Source organism: Choristoneura fumiferana, chromosome 2, assembly GCF_025370935.1.
Source record: "Choristoneura fumiferana chromosome 2, NRCan_CFum_1, whole genome shotgun sequence".
Taxonomy (NCBI): domain Eukaryota; kingdom Metazoa; phylum Arthropoda; class Insecta; order Lepidoptera; family Tortricidae; genus Choristoneura; species Choristoneura fumiferana.
The window spans coordinates 6767076-6791263 of record NC_133473.1 but is presented as its reverse complement, the minus strand read 5'-3'; the positions used below and the strand labels follow the sequence as shown (position 1 = coordinate 6791263).

The 24188-nt window shown below is 37.9% G+C and overlaps 4 protein-coding genes across 6 annotated transcripts in view; 2 read left to right on the top strand and 2 right to left on the bottom strand.

Annotated features, from left to right (window-relative positions):
• Positions 1-10758, top strand: part of Pi3K68D (phosphatidylinositol-4-phosphate 3-kinase catalytic subunit Pi3K68D) — a 44696-nt gene extending 33938 nt beyond the window's left edge. Inside the window, exon 33 of the mRNA XM_074106621.1 lies at positions 5525-10758. Coding sequence (XP_073962722.1) covers positions 5525-5788 — 264 coding nt within the window. The 3' untranslated portion in view covers positions 5789-10758. The remainder of the gene's footprint in view (positions 1-5524) is intronic.
• LOC141441785 (uncharacterized) lies at positions 851-3390 on the bottom strand. Its single transcript, XM_074106651.1, has 3 exons — positions 3040-3390; positions 2520-2695; positions 851-1981 (listed from the first exon to the last, which is right to left on the bottom strand). Exons 2-3 carry the CDS (start codon positions 2647-2649, stop codon positions 1083-1085), a joined length of 1029 nt encoding a protein of 342 aa, XP_073962752.1. The 5' UTR covers positions 2650-2695; positions 3040-3390; the 3' UTR covers positions 851-1082.
• LOC141441776 (lipase member H-B-like) lies at positions 8186-20308 on the bottom strand. 2 transcript variants are annotated; one of them, XM_074106640.1, is made up of 6 exons: positions 20279-20308; positions 19452-19627; positions 16894-17024; positions 15651-15832; positions 11373-11525; positions 8186-11126 (listed from the first exon to the last, which is right to left on the bottom strand). In XM_074106640.1, exons 2-6 carry the CDS (start codon positions 19617-19619, stop codon positions 10780-10782), a joined length of 981 nt encoding a protein of 326 aa, XP_073962741.1. In that variant the 5' UTR covers positions 19620-19627; positions 20279-20308; the 3' UTR covers positions 8186-10779. The 2 variants fall into 2 exon arrangements, with proteins under 2 accessions (XP_073962741.1, XP_073962732.1); XM_074106631.1 differs by having other exon boundaries at positions 20194-20303.
• A 2296-nt stretch (positions 20309-22604) lies between these two features.
• Hgsnat (Heparan-alpha-glucosaminide N-acetyltransferase) overlaps positions 22605-24188 on the top strand; it is a 40795-nt gene continuing 39211 nt past the window's right edge. For both annotated transcript variants that reach the window (XM_074106588.1, XM_074106580.1), the window contains exon 1: positions 22605-22974. In XM_074106588.1, coding sequence (XP_073962689.1) covers positions 22774-22974 — 201 coding nt within the window. In that variant the 5' untranslated portion in view covers positions 22605-22773. The remainder of the gene's footprint in view (positions 22975-24188) is intronic.

Genomic DNA, 24188 nt, shown 5'->3' with positions numbered 1-24188 from the left:
GCCAACTGCCGACTGCCCATTTGTCATTGCAGTTCCATTGCAGTCGGCACAACTGCACGCTGACTGCGATAAAAGTGTTTAAGCAGTCCGCTTTTGCGGTTACGTTGCAGTTGGAATGCAGTCTGTCTGTATCTAGCCCTTAGTAAAGCAACTCCACTATTATTGTGTTTAATATTCCGATCATTTGCACGAAGCGCTTTGATTTATCGACTATTAGCGTATTATAAAGTTAATGATGCCGACTGTAATAGTACATTGTGTCTTAAGGGCGGTAAATAAGGAATTACGAACGAGAGTCTATTAGACGCCCGAAGTCGAAGACTGAGGGCTTTAATGAGTCGATGTTCGTAATTCTAGTACCCGTCTGTGCGACATACAATGTTTTTCATCACATTTGCGAGTAAAATTGTATATTTGTAAAATAAAAACTAGTATTTTTTCAAAAATTGCCGATACCGCTGACTACGCTCTTGGCAGCGCCAGCCTCCGCGCACATGTTATGACACTGTTTACGAGCAAGTGTGATGAAAAGATCTTTATTAGTGCGCATAGTAGGCTTTACAGGTTGACGAGTAATAGTTGATCAAAACTTAATATTGATATTTGCCGCTATATTACGGGACCCTATAGTGCGCGTGTCTCGAGGCAATTGGTAGTTTGCGCTGCAGCAGAGTGTCACAAGCATTAGCGCTGCCTACTCTGCTGCCTACTCAATGCACGCCATAGCCGATGAGCACTTGGCCGATTTTTTCGAAGTTAAGACGAGTAGATGATATTATCAGAATCACACGATAGCGACGTATTTGCTAACAACTTTGAAGTTCGCCGCCGGGAAAAAAATAGCTGGATATAAAGTGAACAAATTGGTATTTATATTTAATGCTGTGTAAAACACTTCAAACTTATAATAAGTAGGTAGGTATCTCTTTAATCTATTAAACTTCTATTTTTTAGTTGGTGACATAGAATATTAGCTTTAAGGTGTTATTTAAAACAAGAACATCAAAAACGTAGTTTGTTCATGTTTAATAATTTATTAAGAAGTTTAAAAATAATCGCTAAAAGTATTCACAAATATTCACTCAAACTTCACTATTATTTCTGTCATTGCCATTGGCCTGCGCTTTCTCGAAGCTGAACTGCAGATCCATCATCATTTGCTTGGTGCTGGCCTCGTTCGCCACCGTCCTAGATATCTGATGGCGGTGCTCAGATATCATATCCCAGCTGCTAGTCTCTATCGGCCTGCCGAAGCTGGTATTCCCTGTGTTATCCTTCCTGTTAGGTTCTGGGTTCCTAGGTATTTCGGAATATGGCGGCGGACCACTGCTTCGGCTGATCGAACTTTCTAGAGTGTTCGTGGAGTACGCTGTCTGTTTGCCCAGTGGATTTGCTCGCTGCGGAGCTGGAGGTGGGGGAGGAATCGATGTTCCTGGATTTGGAGCTCGAGGCAACGGCGCCTGAGCAACCGCCGGCGCTTGAGGAATCGCCGCTGCTTGAGGAACCGCCGCTGCTTGAGGCACTTGCGGCACCGCCCCTTTCTTCTTCTTCTCTTGCTCTTTCCTTAACTTGACGTCTCTCGCTTGCTGCTGAGCTATTTGCCTATCCCTTTGTATCCTCAGCTTGTCCTGTCTCGCTTGCTCCTGCGCTTCTGCCTTTTCTCTTTTCTTTTGCTCGTTTATGCGTTTCTTCTCCAATTCCTTCTGCTCCTTTTCTTGTCTTCTCAAATCTGTTTTGACCTCCTTGCTGTTTGCTTTAGCATTACGATGAAGTGCTGATGAGTCTCTGTTATGAGAGGGGCCTCCTCTAGGATCGGTTGACACGTCGGGCGTGCTCTTTCTCAATTGTGGAGATAGATTGTACGGGTTTGATAAGTCGTTTGTGCTTTTTGAAGTCTTGATGGCGGCACCTTGGGCGCTAGGTGGTAGTTTTACCATGGATGGCGTCAGTTTTTTCGGTGGCTCGGACAAGCTGCCACGTCCTGGAATTATTCATAGTTATCAACAGTTTTATTAATGTTTGATCAATGTCAATACCCTGATAAATGGATACCTATTCTACGTATCAGATACAGTCCGATTATCTTTTCACGTGAATGCAGGTTTTCCATTACCTACTTGTGCTGAGTGGGAGTCACAATGTTAGAGGCCAGCCTCTATCAGTTCAAGAGGTATGTGTTGTTGTTGAACACGGGAGCGAGAGCTAGTATGTTATTAGATGTGACAATAATAATATGAGTGTTCAGACTTTCCTCGTACATCTAGACAATTGTGATATTCGATATTCACACATAATCACCTTATGAGGCTATAAATTTTCTGGAATCTTTCGGCAAGACGGCACATGACGGCATAAAGTTAAGTTTTTGCAAAGTTTTTTTAAGTGATAAGAGAGTTAAGTTAAAAAGGGGTGGATAAATGCGGAAAGAGTATCAATATCACTGAATCGTCAGCGTGTCGCCCCCTTATGTCCAAAAGATACATGTAATCTATTATATATAAATTGTACTAAATACTTGCCGAAGGACTCCTCCCGATGTGTTCTGTAAGCACCGCCCACGGACAAAGCCGGCCCATTCTCATATATCTCCTTCTTCTTACTCGAAGAACCGAGGTTCAGCGTTGCTTTGAAACCTCCGAATTTGAACATTAGTCTTGTTCAATATGCCGCAGGACAGAAGTTCACGCCTTGTTAGCTGGAATGTAAATTGAGTAGTGTTCTAATTACAGTTTGAAATTATATGCGTGTAAACCTAAAAATTGTTAATAAATGAGATATTTGCAAAGTAACGACGCTGAAACATTCGTTACACTACTAAATAGGTACGAAGCGAAAGACAACACGAAAGTTTGAACGAAAGTTAAATATATGTTTAAAATTAAATTTATATTTGAAGTCGAGTCGGCAATGTGACTTAAAAAAATAGTCAAGTGATAACAATGATCTTATTGATATTTGGCACATTAGTAATAAAAATAGGGAGGTGTAATAACACTTAATTAAGTATTATAATAAATAATAATAAATGCCAGTACTCACGATTCGTCAGTTCCCTTAAAACTGAAATTGTAGTCCGGCACAATGTTATTGTAAATAAATAATTAATATTGTTCGTCCATTTCTGTTAATAACAATCGTTAGTCGCTTGATTAGATAGTGGAGTGTTGGGTGTGATGTGAATAACGCTGGCAATCTTATCGGTTACTAAATTATTTCGAAGATACCGCATATCGACGGGTAAAAGCGGATTATTCTATGATTAATCATTGCGTAAAAGTGGACATAACACGAGCCACGAATTATTTACAGCAAAAATGTTCTGTGTCCCTTTAAATTTTAAGCGGCCAACACACACACATGCTTCCATCGTTAAGAAGGCCGCTTGAATGATTACAGATTACATAGACAGGTTAGTCATCGTCGGAACATTTTGTGTGAGGTTCGCAGTGGTTTATTTTTTTCTTATATGTATTGACTATTACGCCAAATTTTCGATTTCAATCCACCAAAGATACATTACCATCTGTTTCTTAAAACGAAAATAGCTGTCGTAAAAGTTATAGTCGTCTGACTCGGAATTCTGAAAGTACCTAGTAATCTGCTTATTACTAAATAATTTTTTGTTCTTTAGATAATGCACGTAAATGTATTTAGTTACAAACACCTGTCTATGCACGAGACTATAAAGAGACGTGCATTTGTTGAAGTAAATTGAATTCTAAATGAAAATGTTTAATGTTTTAGCGCCCTTTTTCTTATTTGCTGAATTTATTTGTACGAGAGCGGCTGTGTTTATGTATTAGAACCACATTGGCAGCCTCGGAATATCTGTCAGCGCGTGAATATTTCTAAATCAAGGGTTGCAGTAGGTGAAGGATTAGACAGTACACAGTACCTTGTATTCTTTGATGAATTCGTAGTACAATGTAGACTAGAGAGTTTTTTTAGTCATTTTATAGTAGTCAAGATGTGATCAGGCCCCACATTATATCTAAGTACTGTTTTATATTTATACCTTATTTTAATAAGGTGAAAATGTGTACGTATTCTTTAAGTCGACTACTACTACCAATTTCCTACCGAAAACTATCTTGACTTTATTTGGTTGTTCATGTTTCTTACAGATGTAATAATAATCCAAATTTGTAATCTGTTATTCGGTAATCCATTCCAGTTTACCGTCCGGCCTGCACGTGGGCCGCTCCAACATCCGGCAAGTGGCCGAGCGGCGGTTCGGCGACGTGCAAGCGTTCCTCACGTCTCTCTTCAGTTTGGCTGACGAGATCGCACACTCGGACCTCGTATACACGTTCTTCCATCCGCTTCTGCGCGATCAGCAAGACGTGGAGCCTCAACGAATGAAGAATCGAGGTAAGAAATAAATTACAACCGTGTTCTGGAACGTTCGCTGAATGAAAACTTATCAAATGGAAGATGGCATGTGGAGGGCCATATCGTCTAACGGGCACGGAAACATAGCATCCACTACTTTTTTTTCGCGTAGAATGAGGGTAGAGATGGTGATGGTGAGGTACGCGTGTTCATGCGTTATATAATAAAACCTCAAGCATAAAACATGTCATTAGAGCATATTGTAATAAAGTTTCTATAATACAATAAAGGGGTAGGTTTTCATTAGTAACACGCCTGTATTTTCCAGGAGAATCAACAGAAGCAGAAAACACAGGGTCGGGCTCGCTGAAACTGTCGGTGCAGTACGCGGGCGGCGTGCTGTCCGTACTCATACTGCACGCGCAGTCGCTTGCAGTCACGGCGCAGGGCTTGCCGCCGAATCCTTATGTCAAGGTAAGCCTGTTTGCCATCGATATACCAGGAATAGTCAACTTTTCTGCTTCTCGCCCGAATGTTTGGGAGAGTTAACAAAATGTATAGCGCAACAAACAATCATCATACCTACCGAGTACTTTTTGTTCAAATCTTAGAGGTTCGTGAGAGAGATAATAGTTACTGTATACAACAATTTACATTTCTGAAATCTCGAATATCCATTTATTAAGTTCAATAGGAATTACATGCGGTAGGCGTTGACTTAAAATGACTACCTATAGTCCTTAGTTAAATCCACACACTTGTATATCCTAAAACAGAAACGTAATTTTCGCCTCAGCTTTTTTCAAGACTCAAGACTTCACCCAATGACATCGCACCACGAGATTTTTTTTTTTTTTTTTCATTTGACTGGATGGAAAACAAGCAAGTGGGTCTCCTGATGGTAAGAGATCATCACCGCCCATAAACATCTGCAACACCAGGGGTATTGCAGATGCGTTGCCAACCTAGAGGCCTAAGATGGGATACCTCAAGTGCCAGTTATTTCACCGGCTGTCTTACTCTCTACGCCGAAACACAACAGTGCAAGCACTGCTGCTTCACGGTAGGATTAGCGAGCAAGATGGTGGTAGCAATCCGGGCGGACCTTGCACAAGTCCTACCACCTGCAAAACCTACCTATACCTACCTATACCTACCTATACTGAACGCTCTTTTTCTCATACTATTCCAGGTGTATTTAGTACCAGACCCAACCAAAGAAACCAAACGCAAGACGCGCGTCCTGAAACGCAACTCGCATCCATCTTTCATGGAGATGCTGGAGTATCGGCTCCCCATTGACGTCGTCGAAAACCGGAGTCTCCAAGCTACGGTGTGGCATTACGACTCTTTGCAGGAAAACACGTTTTTAGGCGGTGTGGTAATACCCTTGAACACGCTGCCGTTGAGGCAAGAGACGGTGGCGTGGTACCCTTTGGAGTACATACCTCGGTAGCTAAGACTTGCCGGCTCTGCTATGTGGAGCTGTGACGTACACATTTAGGAAACGAACTATGAAATTTAACCTAACCTTTAACCTTCGGGACTTTAATAAATACGGCGCTGCAATTTATTTCGCTGCGCTGTTGCAATATGCCGCTTGTCACATCTATAAATAAGACGTTACAGGTTAAAAGGTAGAAGTGCTCTAATCATAGCCCTGAATTTTTATTCTGTGTATGCATTTTGACTCTGTACCATCGGCCCTGCATTTATAAAAAAAAAGTTTAGCAGGGGTATTGTAAGCAGGGCTTCGAGTAGGGCACTTAGGAAATTAATTTTGATTTCTGTCGTCCCGGTATTTTTTTATAGAGAAGAGCATTGTCGACAGTGTTGGACGTTTTCCAATTAAAATTAAATTTATTGTAATTGTTAGTCAACACTCACTATGTGTCAAAAAAAGAAAATTTCAAGGTTATTTAACCTACGATTTGTCTGGCACTGGCAAGTAAGAAAAGAAAGATGTACTTGACAAAATAAAGTGAGAAAATAATTAATGCAATACACCGTATTATTCGTACAGTCGGCATCAAAAGTAGGGGATCACTTTTTTACTCTGTCGCATTGACACATTGGCAATTTCGCATGGCGTTTAGTACGTGGCTGTAAAACGACGAAGTACGAAAGTGTACAGCTACTTTTGATGCTGACTGTACGTACCGGAAATATATCGGTATTATTAGACATTACTGCTCGATGTTTTAACCATAAATCCTTTACTTACAGACGTGCAATTTATGATTAGGTATATAAATATCACGAGTTAATTGTTGTCGCACGTTGAAGATCAAAAGGTTAAAATTAGGTTTTAGGAACTGCTCTTTGTAATAACTTTGTATTAATGAACTTGCCACCAAAAAGAGTAGGCGCTTAAATAAGCTCACTGGGCCAAAGTAGGCTAATGAGATTTTAATATAATTTTATACTTTTATAAAAGCTACTTGGAAGCTTTTATATTCTGTCTGAGCTAAAAGCGTAAATACTGCACAAAGCGAATGCTAAGCTGCTGTGGAGTACTTACTAGCTAAAGTTCTAAGGTCACTTATAGTTGTCGGATTCTACTTATATACTTTTTTATATAAAATAAACTCATTTTTTTAAACAGTACCACAGTGGCCATTTGTCCAAACATTTAGATCAAGCGAATATCATTTGTAATTTGTAGAGTTAGCAACAACTGTCTACAGAACTACTGTTTAAAAAAAGTTTACAAATTAGTACATGATTACGTTAAAAAGTATACTTGATTGCTAATAACAAAAAACGCCAAACTAAATATATTTAGGGCAAGTAAATTTATTTATGCTGAAGGGTTAATAAAATACGACGTTTGTATGTCTTTATTGCAATTATGTGGATTACCTTTCTATATGAGCAAAGGTTACATTTTGGCAGCTTTTCCAGTTTTTTTTTTGTTCGACTGGATAGCAAACGAGCAAGTGGGTCTCCTGATGGTAAGAGATCACCACCGCCCATTGTCTATGGGCACCGGGGGATTGCAGATGCGTTGCCAACCTAGAGGTCTAAGATGGGATACCTCAAGTGCCAGTAATTTCACCGGCAGTAATTTTTTTACGTTAGTAAATAAGAAGTATCCCTTATAGGTATAGAGAGAAGAAAAGAAAGGGAATTGAAAGAGTCAATTAGTACATACCAAAACTTCACGTTTAAGTGTGTCTAGAAGGAGGGATGAGAAGGTTCTAATGATGCTCAAATGTATGAACCTTAACATGTCACTGTCCACACCGTCCTTGAATTTTTCAGCCACGCGATTTGCGTTTTCTCGACTTTTTGTGACGTATTAACATTGAAAAGTGTAAGGTAAACGTACGTGTGCTCGTGACTGTCCCAATTAGGGTTGCCAGGTGTCCGGATAAAGCCGGACATAGTTAGGCTTTTTCAATGCTTGTCCGGCCAAAATAAACGGCTTTTGTTAGGCTTTTTACAACTGACCAGTGACTATAAGTTCATAAAAATAAAAATTGTAATAACCGTAGACATTACATACATTTTTTTTGTCATATAGGTAAGTATACTAAGACACAAAATCCCTACTTTATGTTATATATGCAAAAGTAACTCAGCCTGTCTGTCTGTCGGTCTGCCTGCCTGTTACTACTTCACGCTTAAACTACTGAACCGATTTAAATGAAATTTGGTATAGAGTTTATAACTCTGGGAAGTACATAGGCTACCATTTATAACGAAAAAAAAAAATTTTTTTTTTGACGCGTTCGAAGCTTCGGGCATAAGCTAGTCCTTAATAATGGGGTCCGGCCTTTTTGCCCAAAAGTCCGGCCAAACTGGCTGGTCCGTCCGGCTATTACGTTTGAGGACCTGGCAACCCTAGTCCCAATAGTAGGCATCTTTAATCTTATATCATTAGGAATAGAGATGACAGCAGAATGACATCTATTGGGCATTAGCGTGTCTAACACTCGGACGTTTACCTTATATGTACGTAGATAAATACTCATAACTGTAAAGTCAAGGCCACTAATTTATATACATCACAAAGTCTCAGTAACATGTACGAAGTATTATTTCTCGTTAGTTAATGTTTTGCCCTATGGGCTAATGTGACAAATTTGTACGTTGCCCTTGACAGAGCAGTGCTATAGCCATTTTTATTATGTCTATAAATTTACATAGGTCAAATTTGTGCTGTATTTAGGACACACCCGGCGATGAAAAAGATAGTAATCGGAGGTTTAGTAAGCGTACTGAAGTCAATATCAATGAAGAGAGAATTTGAGTATGGCGTTATTTTTTCAACCTTTTCTCCTGTCAGATGTCGACTGTGAATATGGACTGAAAAGTAACAGTGTTACAGTACGATTACTTGGAGTTAACACTTGACAGATGGGCGTGCCTTCAGTCAATTTTCAACTTTGACGTCATACAAATAAAGCCATTTTTAGTATACCGCTACCCACGTTTACAGATTATGTGAAAACTATTTTATTTGTATGACCTCAAAGTTGAAAATTGACTGAAGGCACGCCCATCTGTCAAGTGTTAACTCCAAGTAATCGTACTGTACTGCGAGTGAAATATCTCGATGTCAATTTATTATTATTTTTATCGGCACTCACTCATTATGAGCACTACAGCTCTTCGCTTAGCAATGAACATACATATCTAAACTCTGATACGTATAGGTACACGTCAGATTTTATAAAGGGAAATTAGCTTGATGCTTTAAAATGATGATTATCGAGTCAATCTTCTAAAGATTTCCTCAGATCATACGCATATCACTACAAAATGTGGTCTAAATTTAAAACGAAAATCTAAACGGCTCATTTTAATTTTTTACATTCCACGCGATTAATCTCTACTGTGTTATCATAAAAACTTGAACAAACGTTGAACATGCGTTAATACATGTCAGTAATAGAAAACAGTAAGTTTAGGCATGTCTTAGACTTGTTTAAGTTTTTGTGGCAAGCCAATTATATTTATGTTTAAAATTCAGTATTATAATTGTAAACCCCATTTGAACGAATTGCATTGACAGTTTCCTTCATTTGAATTAACAAAAACCTGATGCCTTATTGTCTAACGCATTCGGAATCATAATTGTTTTCACCACTACTTTCTGTCACATGACATAGGAATAGGATAAGGACAGAAAGAGATGTAAATGCGATCACGAGCACCCGTTTTTCAATACCGTGAGACAGAATTTAGTGGTGAAAACAGCCTCAGGGCATGCAAATTGTAAAGGCATATTTTTTGTTTATAAGTTATACATTGAGTTGAGAGTTTACCATTTCGAAGGTGAAATTTTGAAGTGATGGTAAGGACCTGACAAAAAATTTGCTAACAGGTTAGTTTACCTTATGACTAGGGTTGAGTATTTGAAATAGATGTATGATACAGTCAATGATCTATTTTGAAAAATTGATTCCGTATGTCACAAATAAATTCGTTCAAATGGGGAATAAGAGTTATAATGATAAATTACATTGATGTAAAATAATCCAATATGATAAATTAATCGATTGACTGTGTTTTTTGTGATGTTTTATTAAGATCTGAATGGATTATTGTTGGTTTATAAATGAGAGTAAATTGTTATTTTTCTCAGTTTTCCTAACAATTTATACATTTTGTTCTTCAACTCAAATTAGGTATTTTGTTTTTCGCGTTTGTACTGCACTGTTTCCATGCTATTGTATTAATGATTGTAAAATATATTTTTATCCCTGGATAGACTAGGAATTATTTTTAGATGGACTATTTATTGGAATAAAGCTAAATCAAGTACATTATGTTGATATTAATTTGTATTTTGCAAATATATTTTCGGAGTTATCACTATATCGCAAATTTTGTGTTTTCTGTGCATCGCTTAGTGACGTTTTTTCTATGTAATGCTTCAATGTTATGATTATGAACATACGCAGAGTCGTGTGAGTTAGTTAGTATTAATATCTGGTTTGCATTTCTGATGTAATTCGGATCTGTACGACACCGTTTGGATCAACACCAGCGTATATTTTTTGTAAAGTCTTTAAAAATCTCTACCTGTCTTAGAGCCAAAAAAAAATCGACTGCGCCCGAAGCGTCCAGTGTTCTTAGTAATTACTGTTTCGTTCTTTTAACGAGAATTTGAAGAACGTTTTTGAACACTGCACGCTCATCCGGCCCACTTGTACGACACAGTATTCGTATTCAATATTATAGTCGCTGGTGTCAATCTCAACGCTGTCAACAATAAGTTGCTTCCATTATTGAGCTCAAATCAATCGGTGAACGTATCTTGAGCACTCAGAGCTTAACTCGACTGATCACGATAGAGGGTCCTTTCTGTACATACATTTAGATAGATTCAATACGAAATTAAATCGGTCTAACTAACGTAGTTGTTGTTTAATGGATTTTGTAATGATTGATATTGAAATAAATTTGTCTGAAGTCTCCAAATGGTTTTATTTTGTGTCATACTATAACATCGTTGTCTGGCGAAACTCTGAGTAGGTAACCGTTGTGGTTGTATTTTCGTTTTTTTAGGCCCTCTTCACCTATGTAGTATGGCAACTGTTCTTTGGTGGGAAGATAGTATATTCCCTTGTTGGTGAAATTTGTTTTTGGTCCAAGGAAGTTCGGTACGACTGTGTCGTTGTAGCAGTCCCCGTGTCTGGCTTTTGCGACAGATTCGCAGCGAACTGCTATGAACTTGTCTGGATTTTCGTAGGCCAGCAGCCAGTAGAACGCGGAGCGAATGTGGCTGCATAACAGGAAGCAAGGCATGATGAAGTCTCCAAACATTGATGGTTGATATTCACCTGCAACAGAAGGAGCTATTTGAATGAGCCAGAATTTTTTTATTCGTGAACCTTTTTCGTTTTATTTCACAACCCTCGAGTACTTAAATGGTATATGAAATAAAAGGTAAAAAAGCGTTTCTATTGGTTCATGAAAAACACATTTCTCGCAACACATCCTCGTACATCTCTGGTGGAAACGGAGCCTTAGTGCGTGATGGATCGCGTGAGAGCAAATTTTTTGTTTTCCTATCTATAGATTCTTACCGCCATTAGCGTAGAAGTCGACGTGTCCGATAGGGTCCGCGATCCCGAACCCGTCTATATTAGTGTGAAGCACGTCTACCTTCTCAGCGCCCTCAGGATTGAATCGCTGTGAGGGCGGCAGGTTGCGGAAACACGGGCCAGCGGGGTCCAAGCCTGCAAGTTCACAACTGTAGTCTAAAGACACTACATGCACTACGGATATGCCACACACACACACATCATCACGCCTGTATTCCCAAATGGGGTAGGCAGAGCACACGAAACGTTACCGCTTCGGAGCCACTTTTAGCAATTTTAGGTTCTAAGTTTGACAAAAACGGTACAATAGTGACAGGTTGCTAGCCTGTCGCCTACGGTATATACCATACCGATATCCTCAGTCGCCTCTTACGACATCCACGGAAGAAATGGAGAGGTGTAAATTCTAACCCGACACCACACGGGTCGGGATATGCCATCAACAACTATGTACGTGAAATAATTATTAAAATAGATACACGATTCAGTCACGTATTAATAGTCGAGATACGCTCGACATGTTTTGATCCCATCCGTGATTCTTTCTCAAGGCGAGGTCGAATGGAAAAACGATTGCGAAACAATTTTGCAAAATTTTGCAGGTGGTAGGACCTTGTGCAAGGTCCGCCCGGATTGCTACCACCATCTTGCTCGCTAATCCTGCCGTGAAGCAGCAGTGCTTGCATGTTGTGTTTCGGCGTGGAGAGTAAGACAGCCGGTGAAATTACTGGCACGTGAGGTATCCCATCTTAGGCCTCTAGGTTGGCAACGCGTCTGCAATACCCCCGGTGTTGCAGATGTTTGTGGGCGGTGGTGATCTCTTACCACCAGGAGACCCACTTGCTCGTTTGCCATCCAGTCGAATAAAAAAAAAAAAAAAAAAAACTGCTCGCCAGCGCTCTTGCGGGTTTTTGTTTAAGCTCGTCTTGAGAAAGAACTACGGATTGGTTCGAAATATGTCGGGCATATCTCGACATTCGACGTAAGTAAATTGAAGAAACTAGATTCCGTAGTTATTTTTTAGTTTCTTGGAGTCGGTTTTACTTTTTTAGGGTTCCGGAGCCAAAATGGCAAAAACGGAACCCTTATAGTTTCGCCATGTCTGTCTGTCTGTCTGTCCGTCCGCGGATTTTCTCAGGGAATATCAATGCTAGAAAGCTGTAATTTTCAATAAAAATTTATAAAAAAATTTTTTTAGGGTAAGTATCCCATAGACGTAAAGTAGGGGTGTTTTTTTTTTCTCATCCAACCCTATGGTGTGGGGTATCGTTGAATAGGTCTTTTAAAACCATTACGGATTTACTAGGTCGATTTTTCGATTCAGTGATTTGTTTGCGAAATATTCAACTTTAAAGTGCAAATTTTCATAAAAATCGAGCGAATTATTATTAGTTTAAGAGTAAATACGAGGGTCATGCCAAAATAAATTAGATATTCAAAAACTACAAGGTTTAATATTTATTATTGCTATCTATTTTTTCGAAGTATTCACCGTGAGCACGTATACACTTTTTCATCCGGCTAAACCATTTGGAAAATGTCAGTGACCATTCTTCTTTGGGTACCTCAGAAATTTCATAATTATAGGCAGCCAGGGTTTCTTTGGTTTCAAATCGCCTTAGGTACTTTTAATTTTTCTTTAATTTTTGGAAACAGGTAAAAATCACAGGGTGCCAGATCATGAGAATATTCAGGAGTATAGTGAAATTTTTCGAACTAAAATAGTCGAGTGTTGTGGCAGAAGTGTGCGGGGCGGCGTTGTCGTGGTGCCAGAGCAGGTGCTGGGTTCCTGACTTTGGCCGCTTGTCACACCAAGCTGACAGCACCTGTGGAGCACAAACTGTCACATACCATTCTGAGTTGACAGTTCTTTGATCCTCTAACACCACAGTCGCAATATGGCCTGTCTTGCAGAAAAATGAGGCAACCATTTGTTTCTGTGTGCTTCGTGCTCGGCGACATTTTGTTGGAGTCGGTTCATCTTCAAAGCACCATAATTCAAAATTAAAAAATTCAAATGATTTATTCAGTAAATAGACCGCAATGGGCACTTTTACACGTCATTTTTTAACTACCAGCGCTTTCGGAAAGACCATCATTGCCAAGAAGAATGCGCCGCAAGAAACTTGGCAGAAAGTCATTTTTTCATAAAAATAAAATTACAAAATAAAATACTTTAAAACTATATTATACATTAAGAAAAAAAAAAAAAAGAAATACAGGGATGTATAACATACCGTAACATACCGTTGACTGCCGCTTTGTTTCAGGATCGTAGTTATGCAACCATGTTTCGTCACCTGTCAGTATATCATACACAGTTTTCTTCTCGCTAGCATCGATTTATTTATCATAAATTACACCAATCCACGCGGCGTTCTTTCTGCAAATCGTTGAGTTTATGCGGCACCCATCTCGAACAACGCTTATGGAGGGACAGTTGTCCATGAATTATGGTTTGCAGTACTGCTGATCCAATGCCTAGATCACGCTCAAGCTCTACGTATGTAATTCGTCGGTTCTCACGGATATTTTTTTCCACGGCTTGCACATTTTCTTGAGTAACTGCGGTTGGCGGTCGCCCCGACTTTGCCTCATCTTCAAAGCTCTCCCGCCCTCTTTTAAATTCAGCAAACCAATTAAAGACAGTTGCACGAGAACAAGCAGACTCACCAAAAGTCGTGGCTAAAAGTTCAAAACATTCTTGGGGCTTTAAACCTTTTTTAAAGTCATAATAAATCATAACTCGAAAATCACGTCGACTAAGTTCCATTGTAACCGCAAATTCCCGCCAGAATCAATCAGAAAAATATTTTTTTTTTTTTTGTTACTGGACTTCCGGAGTATTCCATTTTTAAATTTATAGCTATTTAATCAGCCTTCACGGTGGTGTATAACTGGCCAGTATCAATCAAACGAGCATGGAGTATCTAATTTCTTTTGGCATGACCCTCGTAGCAGCCTAAGGTATAAGATATACCTAAACTTGGATGATTCCGTATAAAATACGAAATCCTTAGAGAAATATTACTTATTTTTTTCGTAATGGCTACGGAACCCTACACGGAACCCGTGTCCGACACGCTCTTGGCCGGTTTTGTTAAAGAATTTAATCGAAAACTACGCAGCATGTCTTCGAGAAAGCTTGTGTGGGAGTGTGCAGTTGATGTACACCTACCTCAGCGTTCTCTCACTCTCGATCTGGCTTATCTAACAAAAATATTCACCCATGCACATTACTTACTGGTACGTTCAAAAGCATAAATCGCATGCTTAGTAATAAACGGGCCTAACTCAAAATTGGCGAAAATTTAGTTATTGTACTAAAACGGCTTATATCTGAGAGCACTATCGGCTCTCTTTCTTAAACCAGCCTAAATCGGGTATTATAAAGAGATAGCACGACTTGATGCGTTTTACTTTTAACAAATTGCAAATTTCATTTGGTGCTAAAGCAGCTACCTTCAGTCATGTTCCGACTTACTTGCGAGCAAGTAGTTGCTTTTGTGAGCCATTTGAAGATATATCGTTATTGCAAGAAGGAAAACATGAGTATTTTGAATAACTTTTAAGCAAATAAAGCATATTTGGATTTACTTCTTTTTAGCACAAAAATCAAACGCAAAATGAAGTGATGTAATTCGGATTGCCTCGTTTTATTAAATAATCCTTGAATACTTGGTGTTGTATTAAGACTTGCATCATTTATTATTTTTTTATTTCGCTACATTTTGCTACATTTTGTAATAAAGTGATATATGAATGCAATGTTTTTTTTAAACCTTTGCAATATTATTAAATATATAAAAAAAATTGCTTTATAAGAAAAAAGTGCAAGTAGACATTATGTACACGTTAGGAATTATAAAAAACATAGTAAACAAAATTAAATCCTACCAAATAATTCAACGGAAACGAGAAGTGCTAATTACTTAAACTTTAACTCGATTTGCCAAAATTCACGATTTTTGAGTTAAGACCGTTTATTACTAAGCATGCGAAATATATATACGTTACCAATACGTCAAAAATATCTATACACCTTTATGCCACTAAACTTAAGGTCGATGTATACATATTTTGACGCTATGGCTGTACATTGTACCTACCCACACGTAGGTTACCTTTGGTACTTTATCGAACCAACTTTGACATTGCATTGCTTTACAAGGGAATTCATTATGTCGCTTACTGCGAGAACGTTCTACGGTGGGTCAGGAATCAAATGGTTCGACTGTACCTTTCTTCGGTAGATCAAACCTGACAACCGCGCCGGCTTTTGTCCCGTCAGCTCCCGGTACTTGGCAGCTGCGTAGTACGCGATGTGCGCGCCGAGACTGCCTCCGGACAACTCCAGCCGGTTCGGTGGCAGGCCGCGACGACTCAACTCTGCTAAGAACTCGCCGAGAATCTCGCCAAGCGGCCGGGTTATTCGGGCTGCCCTAGAACAGTTACTACTCATCATCTGTGATAAATGGCCCTGAGTTGCTGCTTCGACATCGGTCCATTGCAGATTGAGAACCGCGGTTACTGTTGAATTGATTCGCAGGTGTATAGGTATAGAAATCAATAAGATAATTTCCTTTACCGAAAGCTCATGGTAAATTTGAAAAGTTATGGGACGTCAAAATGTCGAGATATATTAGGTACCTATTTAGTTTCAATGGGTTTCCTATGGTTTCTCTGTACGTTCCATTAAAAATAATACTGAATAATAACTGGATAATACCTACTATAATATATTTCACATTTTTGTCGCACCTACGATTCGGACCGATTAGAATGAGCACGAAATTTTCCATTGCTTATACTCCATTTATTTTAACATTTGAAACTTAACAGTTAAATTTGCACACTATTTTAAATGAAGCAACGAAACTATTTAAAATTGTTTTAACTTCTATGATAAAACCATAATAAATACCGCTAATAAATGTACATGTAACTAGGTATTTTTAGTCCATTTGTATTTATTTATTTATATATTGCATACATGTAACATAAGCTCTTAAAGTTAACATGAACCCTGGTAGGGTATAGCATTTTTTGTTATAATTGTTATTATCTATTTACTATTTTAAAATCTTTTCCGAAATATCGAGAAACGTGTGACCACCAACGTTGTGACAATTTGACCATTAATTCAAACCTTAAATGAAAGAAAGTATACAGTGTCGAAATTGGGGAAACCCCTTTCTATAAATGAATGGTACCATCAACCAAACAAGTGGTCTATCAATTTTTAAACAAGTTCCTATCCAATGAATATGTCGCTAAAGTCGAACTTTCAAGTTGACAGGCACGTCTATTGGCATTATTGTTTTGTGACATGCAAACGATTATCAACTTTAGAGTGGTAGACCACATATTTGCCTGATGGTACAATAATGAAATCTTGTTTACCTACGTACTATAGTTTTTGATAAATGCACATATCGTTTCAAAGATGACCGTAACTTTTCTTAAGTTTTACTCATAGATTGTATTGTAAGTAGGTACTCACATGGGGTAAGGGCGGATTAGCAGCGGAAATACTTCCACCAAAATAATGTTTCGTCCCATCTCAAGGTAAGGCGCCGCCACCGACCGTACCACTGGAGAAAACGTTGCGTCCAGGTAACCGGTTATCATTACCTGGTAGTAGACACGGCGAGATCAAAATGCTTGTTCTGTAAGTTAGCGTTTTTGGAAAAGACTATCACTGCTAAGAATAATGCGCTAAGTACAGTCACCAGCACCAATATCTGACAAGCGTGCATAAATATCTGATACGACTTTATTTGGCCCGGAAGGAAGTGTCAGATATTTTTGCACGCTCCGCTGTGGCAGATATTAATGCTGGTGCTGTACAAGAAAGTTGTCAAGAAGCAGAAAATCACTTGCTTAACAATAGGTAGGTACAGTCGGCCCATGAAAATGATAAGCAACTTAAACCATGTCACATTGACATTGACAACCTATTTCAACACGCGTACCACTCTGCCTTGATCTGGTTTAATTTGACAAAGTACTAAAGTGCTCAACATTTTCATGGGCCGACTGTACAAGTGAAACAAAGTAAATTAAAAATATATAAAAAATAAAAATTACATGGTTATGGAAACATTCTATTGTCATTACCTCAGGGTATCTAGTTCTTTCAGTCCCTATACGTATTAGAGATGTGCCTAGGTATAATATATATGTATAGTAGTGTAGTAGGTATAATAATTTATGTTCAGTAGAAATGTAAAAGCTTCCACCGTCGAATAAATAAATATTTAGGAGATGTAGTGGCGGTGTACTACATTTGAAATTACTTTCGAAATTAACCATTAACTTTTGGGTGATGGACAAATACCGTGAGTAAACCTGCACACAACTGCGAAGGAATTTAATAGTGTACCTATGTGTAATTTACATACACTATTAAATATCACATACACTATTAAATTCAGGCAGCAGGTTTACTCACGGTATTTTTCCATCACCGTAAAGTTGGGAGGAGATCTGTGCCCTGCAGTGGGACGTATTTACATAGGCCGAGATCATGTAAAATATGGTATACAGGATCTCCATTAGGTAAATACTGTTTGCAGGCGCCCGCATTGCTACCACCATCTTGCTCGCTAATCCTGCCGTGAAGCAGCAGTGCTTGCACTGTTGTGTTTCGGCGTGGAGAGTAAGACAGCCGGTGAAATTACTGGCACTTGCGGTATCCCATCTTAGGCCTCTAGGTTGGCAACGCATCTGCAATACCCCTGGTGTTGTAGATGATTGTGGGCGGTTGTTATCTCTTACCATCAGGAGACCCATTTGCTCGTTTGCCATCCAGTAGAATAAAAAAAAACTATCACGCTCTGAGACATTCAGTGAATATCTTATTTGTTAAATTTAGCGCTGACATTCAATACGCAAATCGAAAAGAAAAAAGTTAATTGATATCCATAAGTACAGCAGGAAGTGACGCACAGGGTAAAAAAAGTATTTTATTCAACTGTATGAAAAAAGGCGAGTGGCCTGAGTTACGATGTGAGCGTAGCGAACATCGTAAGAAGACGCTTCGAGATTTTTTTGACTCACTTTTACAACGTTGCATACATTGCGTTGCGTTTTTCTACGACTAGGTACTTATTAAATAAAATACAAAATCAGAGAAAAAGTAAACTTTAAACTTTTTCATACTTTAGTATGAAATACTTCCTTCGGGCAGTCGGGTCAAAAGTATGGCAAACGCAAAAAGAAGGTAAACAACAATTAACGTTTTTAATTGATGTTTACTTGCCAATGATTTAATATTTTTATTTTTAACATTCCAACCAGCTTAACCTTGACAAAGGTGTTGTGAAAAATATTGTGTCAAAATTACCTTAAACGGCATCAACAGATACGAGTCTTTAGATGAATGATGCAACTCATTTGCCATTAATTACAGATATGTTATGGACCAAGTGATTAATAAGGGCATTATATATAATGCCCGGGCATTATGAATAATGACAAGCTATGCCGGGCAAAGTGATAATTATTATGTAAATTATTTATCACACTGTCCGGGCTTTATGAATATTGCTTCATGATCGTTGGGCAATTTGATTACAACTGATTCTTGGGTGGCTGTAGTCTGATTCATTCAATCGGAGAGCTAGGTGCGACGACGAGCGCAGCGAGCGAGCGGCAGCGGCCGGCGAGTGCCAGAATAAAATTCTACCATTAAGATTACTTACTTTACAGATTTTGATAGATATCTAAAGATTCATTAAATTTTACGTAAAAATAAAAAATAAAATAGTAATGAGACATGTTTTTTTATTACTTTGCCCAATAGGGGATAGACATTACTTATGTATAATGCCCGGGCAATGTAATTAATTGAATAGGTTTTATCAAATTGCTATCTCATATTGGTCATTTTTTCATAATGCCCGGCCATTATGATAAAAAAATTGTACTTTTTATATTTCTGGATACTATCGCAATTAATAGACTATTACGAGTACAGTTTTTAAGATATAGGTAAGTTAGTGCTAGTTGACATTACACTATAGATAATTCTGGAGGCATTTAGATCAAAACCCTCACCTGTGTCTTTCTTTTGTTAAGGTTCAGGTGTCGAGCTACACAGGCAGCGCCGCGGACACTAAGCTGGCACTTCCTCTCCTGACTGCGGATGAAACCATTGGTTGGCCACATCACTACCACAGACAGGGAGCGCTTTGTACTGTCCGAGAACTGTGTGTCATTGTACATCCCTGGACCTGGGTGGAGTAATTTATCGTTATGCAGTGTTCTTAGATCAGCATTAACTTGTTAATTATTATTACACTTTATCCTGCAGGGTTGGTTGGTCTAGATCTCTAGAGCAGTGTTTTTCAAACTGTGGGTCGTGGATGCCCCTTTAGGGGGTCACGGTATTTATAAAATACTCTCACCGTTATTGTGTCGGATTATTCAATTGTATTATCAATATCTATCAACGTATGTAGGATAATACAAATAACGTATTTAAGTGGAGGTAGGCAGGGGGTCGCCAAATATTTTTCCAACCAAGGGGGGGGGGGCGTCCTGAAAAAGTTTGACAAACACTGCTCTAGAGTATGACTATTTTAAAATTTAACCCACACTTTTGAAAACTTGCTCTTATTATGAGACAATTAAATTTGAAATTAAGTGTGTAAATGAAATCTTTCTTTCTTCAAAGGAGCAAGTCGGTCACCTATGTACATGGTAACTTATATCCTACTTTTTTTGACGTGTTATCTTAAGTTACCTATTAGTCGTATTTTATTGTAATTCTATAAATTTATATCTGAATGAAACTCACAGTCCCCCATATAACCAGCCGGGAACCCGGTATCAATTGCAAAAACACACCCACACGCACATAACAGTACTAAAAACGTAAATACCATTTTATCTTTCAATAAATAGATATAAACGATATACGACTGAGCACGCACTAATTCATCACATTACTGATGAAGTTAGAGTTTCCTGAGCGAAGGTCGTAAGGTAATCAATTCAGTAACGCGTAGTACTGGTAATATATATACAAACTTGGCTGAACAGTACCGGTTTTTTGCCATGCCAGGGCTAACTTCATCAAAATAAAGTGAAGAATTATTTAGGGACCCATTTGGGTCATTGGTGCAACGCGAAACGCATACTAAGTTAAGCACTCCAACTAAGCGGTCGCACCGCGGTGACTTAAATGAAAGCGATTTTTTTTTGCAGGTGGTAGGACCTTGTGCAAGGTCCGCCCGGATTGCTACCATCATCTTGCTCGCTAATCCTGCCGTGAAGCAGCAGTGCATGCACTGTTGTGTTTCGGCGTGGAGAGTAAGACAGCCGGTTACTAGCACTTGAGGTATCCCATCTTAGGCCTCTATGTTGGCAACGCATCTGCAATACCCCTGGTGTCGCAGATGTTTATGGGCGGTGGTGATCTCTTACCATCAGGAGACCCACTTGCTCGTGTGCTATCTAGCCGAATAAAAAAAAATCTAACAAAAATATAAACTAAGTACTTGTAATATAATATTTGTAATGTAAACGAATATTTGTAAAGTAATCCATTATAATAAAGCCATTATAAAGCAGATGAAGTTTAGAAATACGGTTCCAAATTTGACACAAACAAACAAAAACAAGTGCATAACCAGACAAACTTCAAACTCGTAGCACTTCCAAATGATTCAAATAAAAATTTGCTCATTTTCTGCACGTTTAATTACTGCTCTATATTTTGACACTACTAAACTAAATCGATTTTTTTTACAGCGAATGGATGTTAAAAGTAAAACTAGGTATACCCATTTATTATAAACTTTAGGTAGGTAGGTACACTTTTTAATTACATCGAATCGAAGGTATGTGAAAGATTTAATTCCTACAAAATATTCATACATACACGTAATATGGACGAGTTGTAGAGTTTACCTCTAAAGACTTTGCGTGGAGATAAACGTTAGTGAGATTTAATTAGGTACGTTTTGTTGGAATAAAATCTTCCACATACTTAGATTCGCAGAGCAATCAAATAAATAATTTGTTCCGGTACTGAAGGATTAATTCTTGATGTGTACATTTAAACGGGTTTGTTTATGAAGTATTTTGCGATAAAAAAATATTAATATTGTTTATTTTTGACAATTGTGTGTGGTAATTTTCGACTGCTTTTGAATACGTTGATGGAGAAATTATTATAATGCTACTAAGATTAAGTTCCATTATGAAGTGGCTTACTACGATACAAAATATAGAGTTATTTAATCGCATATCTAGGTGGAACCTTTTAACAATCAATTTCACTTCGATTTCTTTGGCAGGTACGCGATTCAGCTTCTTTATTAGTTATTAAGGCATAAAAACGGAACAAACAAATAAACCAACTCACTTTCGCATTTATAATATTAGTAAAGGTTTGTTCTTATTTATAAAATATATAATTAATTTGTACCTGTTGTGTTATTTTTGACTTCCGTTAAAACCTCCTAAGGGAACAACAGAAGGGTTCAACAGATGAAATTAAGTTAATTTCTTCAAGCCACTAGTCGCCTAAGAACTCTTACTGTTTAAAAGATAATCAAGAATAAAGACAATTAATGTACAGCAAAACAGTAAATATATGAAATTTTTTAGAGTCAGTAACTAAAGTTTTTTAACACACATGTCTGTCTTATGCATCGTTTCGCAAGTTTGTGACCTCTGCAAATGACTGATGTGAAGCTATTAAGTATGTATAAAAAAAACGATTCGTCTTGGCCAAAAAGTTAATTACCAGGTAGTTTCTCTCAATAAACAGAACCATCTGTTGAAATTAACGAAATCAAGGAAAATTTAACACGTTGTATAAAAAATATATCTTATCTGTATAAATTTTAAAAATAAACTTTATTGATAGCTAATTAATTTAATTTCTCCATTATTCTTTCTTCTTACGAGTATTTAGAATACGTTACTTAAGTAAAAGATCGATAGTTATCTTACTGATTAAGCGAATCGTGTAAGTATGCTCGTTCGTATGTGTACCTAGTTTATTTTCACATACAAAAATGGATTATGGACACTAGCATATAAGGCTATGTACGTCATCATTCCTATTGCCTTCTACTGGTTATTAAGGGATGTACTCTTTATGTCAGCGACAAAAACTGGTGCGCTAGGTCCACTGGGGAGCCTGCGAGTTCTGCGACACTCGTTATACCGGTCACCGGAGGCATCGGGATTACCAACAAGCCCGGCACAGGCAGTGCGTTTTCGTGCTTGCGTCGGATCGGACGCCCCCGCCGGCGTGTGCGCAACATAAACAAACTGGCATGAATGAACTGCCGTTTTTATAAAAAAAAACATATGTTATAAAAGTGCTGTTCTAATTTTAAAATTTGTGAACGTATTGTGAAACATGAATGATACAAATACAGTGATGGTGACCAATAACACTTGGCAGTGGTACCGGGAGGCGATTCGGAGCTGGTTGGAGGATCCTGGAGTGACAGAACATGAGGGTTTGAATATCACAGCTCTGAAGATGGACGAGGCGTACATGACAGGGATCTCTGATAGAGATGTGGGGGTGTACAGTGTTTCAGATGACTGTTTTCGGGTAAGATTTTCATTGTTTTCGCGTGTTTATGAATTAATTGTTGCGGGGTTTTAAATTAAGATAAGGACCAAAATCTGAGTTCAAATTCCATGAAGACGAGTGAATTCTAATTTAATTGAGACATAAAATAATCATTCAAAAATAATTAAAATGTAGGTACAATGTCAAAATAAAAAAATAACAATAATTACACTTAGACCTATTTTAATGAATAAGTAACTTAACCTCAAGTTGTCACTTCATTTTTGACTACGGCAAAACAAACAATCCCAGCTTTTAAAAACTGGCAACGAAAACTATAAATCACTAAGGTCTAATTATGCTTCAATTGTTACGCGACCTTTATACTGGGTAAGTAATTACCTATTGCATTTTTACTCTTTTCGTAACTAAAAAGAAACATAAATCGATTGCATTCGTATTAAATTTTAATAAACAATCGCGAAAGGCGAGCAGACAAAAAACGTAAGTAATACGCTAAAGGCCAATTCACACATTTCTATCGTAAATATTGAATGGCTCGTTAATATCCTACTTTTTACACATTCTTAACAATTCGCAAGCATTCTATTGGCCCATATTTTAACAGTATGTAATTAGTATATGCACGCAATTACCTGAAGTACCCACTTAATGTTACTACGAAAACGTATAAAAGTAAGAAGAAATAGCTCTACCACTCGTATCACACACCTCGTTATCGATGTCAAGCATTATTTTCTTTTTGTTTATTTTTTGCTCTGCCTTATTTGTGTCTTTTTCTACTTCAAGATAATTCAATGTAAGTAAGAAATGCTGATTGTTATTTATTACCGATTCTGCACTACCGTGATTGTATTTCCCATGCAATTATGTACACGTATTGTCCATACTTCCAACTATTGCCACCGTAATGAACGATTTCGATCGGAAGAAAGTGGAAACAATAGTTGAAAGAAAAGTAAACGACGTGACGATTGGAAAGCTATTACGAGTAAAATATTCAGTCGTGGTTACGGGTGCAAAAAACTGCCTATGATAAAATCATAGCTGGCGTGTATGATTTTGCCAAATAAAAAATGTTTTTGACGCTGCATATTAAATTATTACATAAGTAAAATATACTTGCTTTAAGTGAATTTTACGGTTTCGGTTAGTCCGTTGTGCTAAGTATAATATTTAAGGGGCCCTATAATGTATTAATCTTGTGTAGGTATTTTAAAAACTTCATTGCT

What these genes read in the sequence shown, in the direction of transcription:
- LOC141441785 (XM_074106651.1), bottom strand. Translation starts at nt 2,649, where the DNA reads ATGTTCAAATTCGGAGGTTTCAAAGCAACGCTGAACCTCGGTTCTTCG. An exon ending in ACATCGGGAGGAGTCCTTCG is followed by an intron (nt 1,982 to 2,519) that starts GCAAGTATTTAG and finishes GAATAATTCCAG; the next exon opens with GACGTGGCAGCTTGTCCGAG.
- LOC141441776 (XM_074106631.1), bottom strand. Translation starts at nt 20,281, where the DNA reads ATGGTATTTACGTTTTTAGTACTGTTATGTGCGTGTGGGTGTGTTTTT. An exon ending in AAAGCCGGCGCGGTTGTCAG is followed by an intron (nt 11,526 to 15,650) that starts GTTTGATCTACC and finishes GTGAACTTGCAG; the next exon opens with GCTTGGACCCCGCTGGCCCG. An exon ending in CGACTTCTACGCTAATGGCG is followed by an intron (nt 11,127 to 11,372) that starts GTAAGAATCTAT and finishes CTTCTGTTGCAG; the next exon opens with GTGAATATCAACCATCAATG.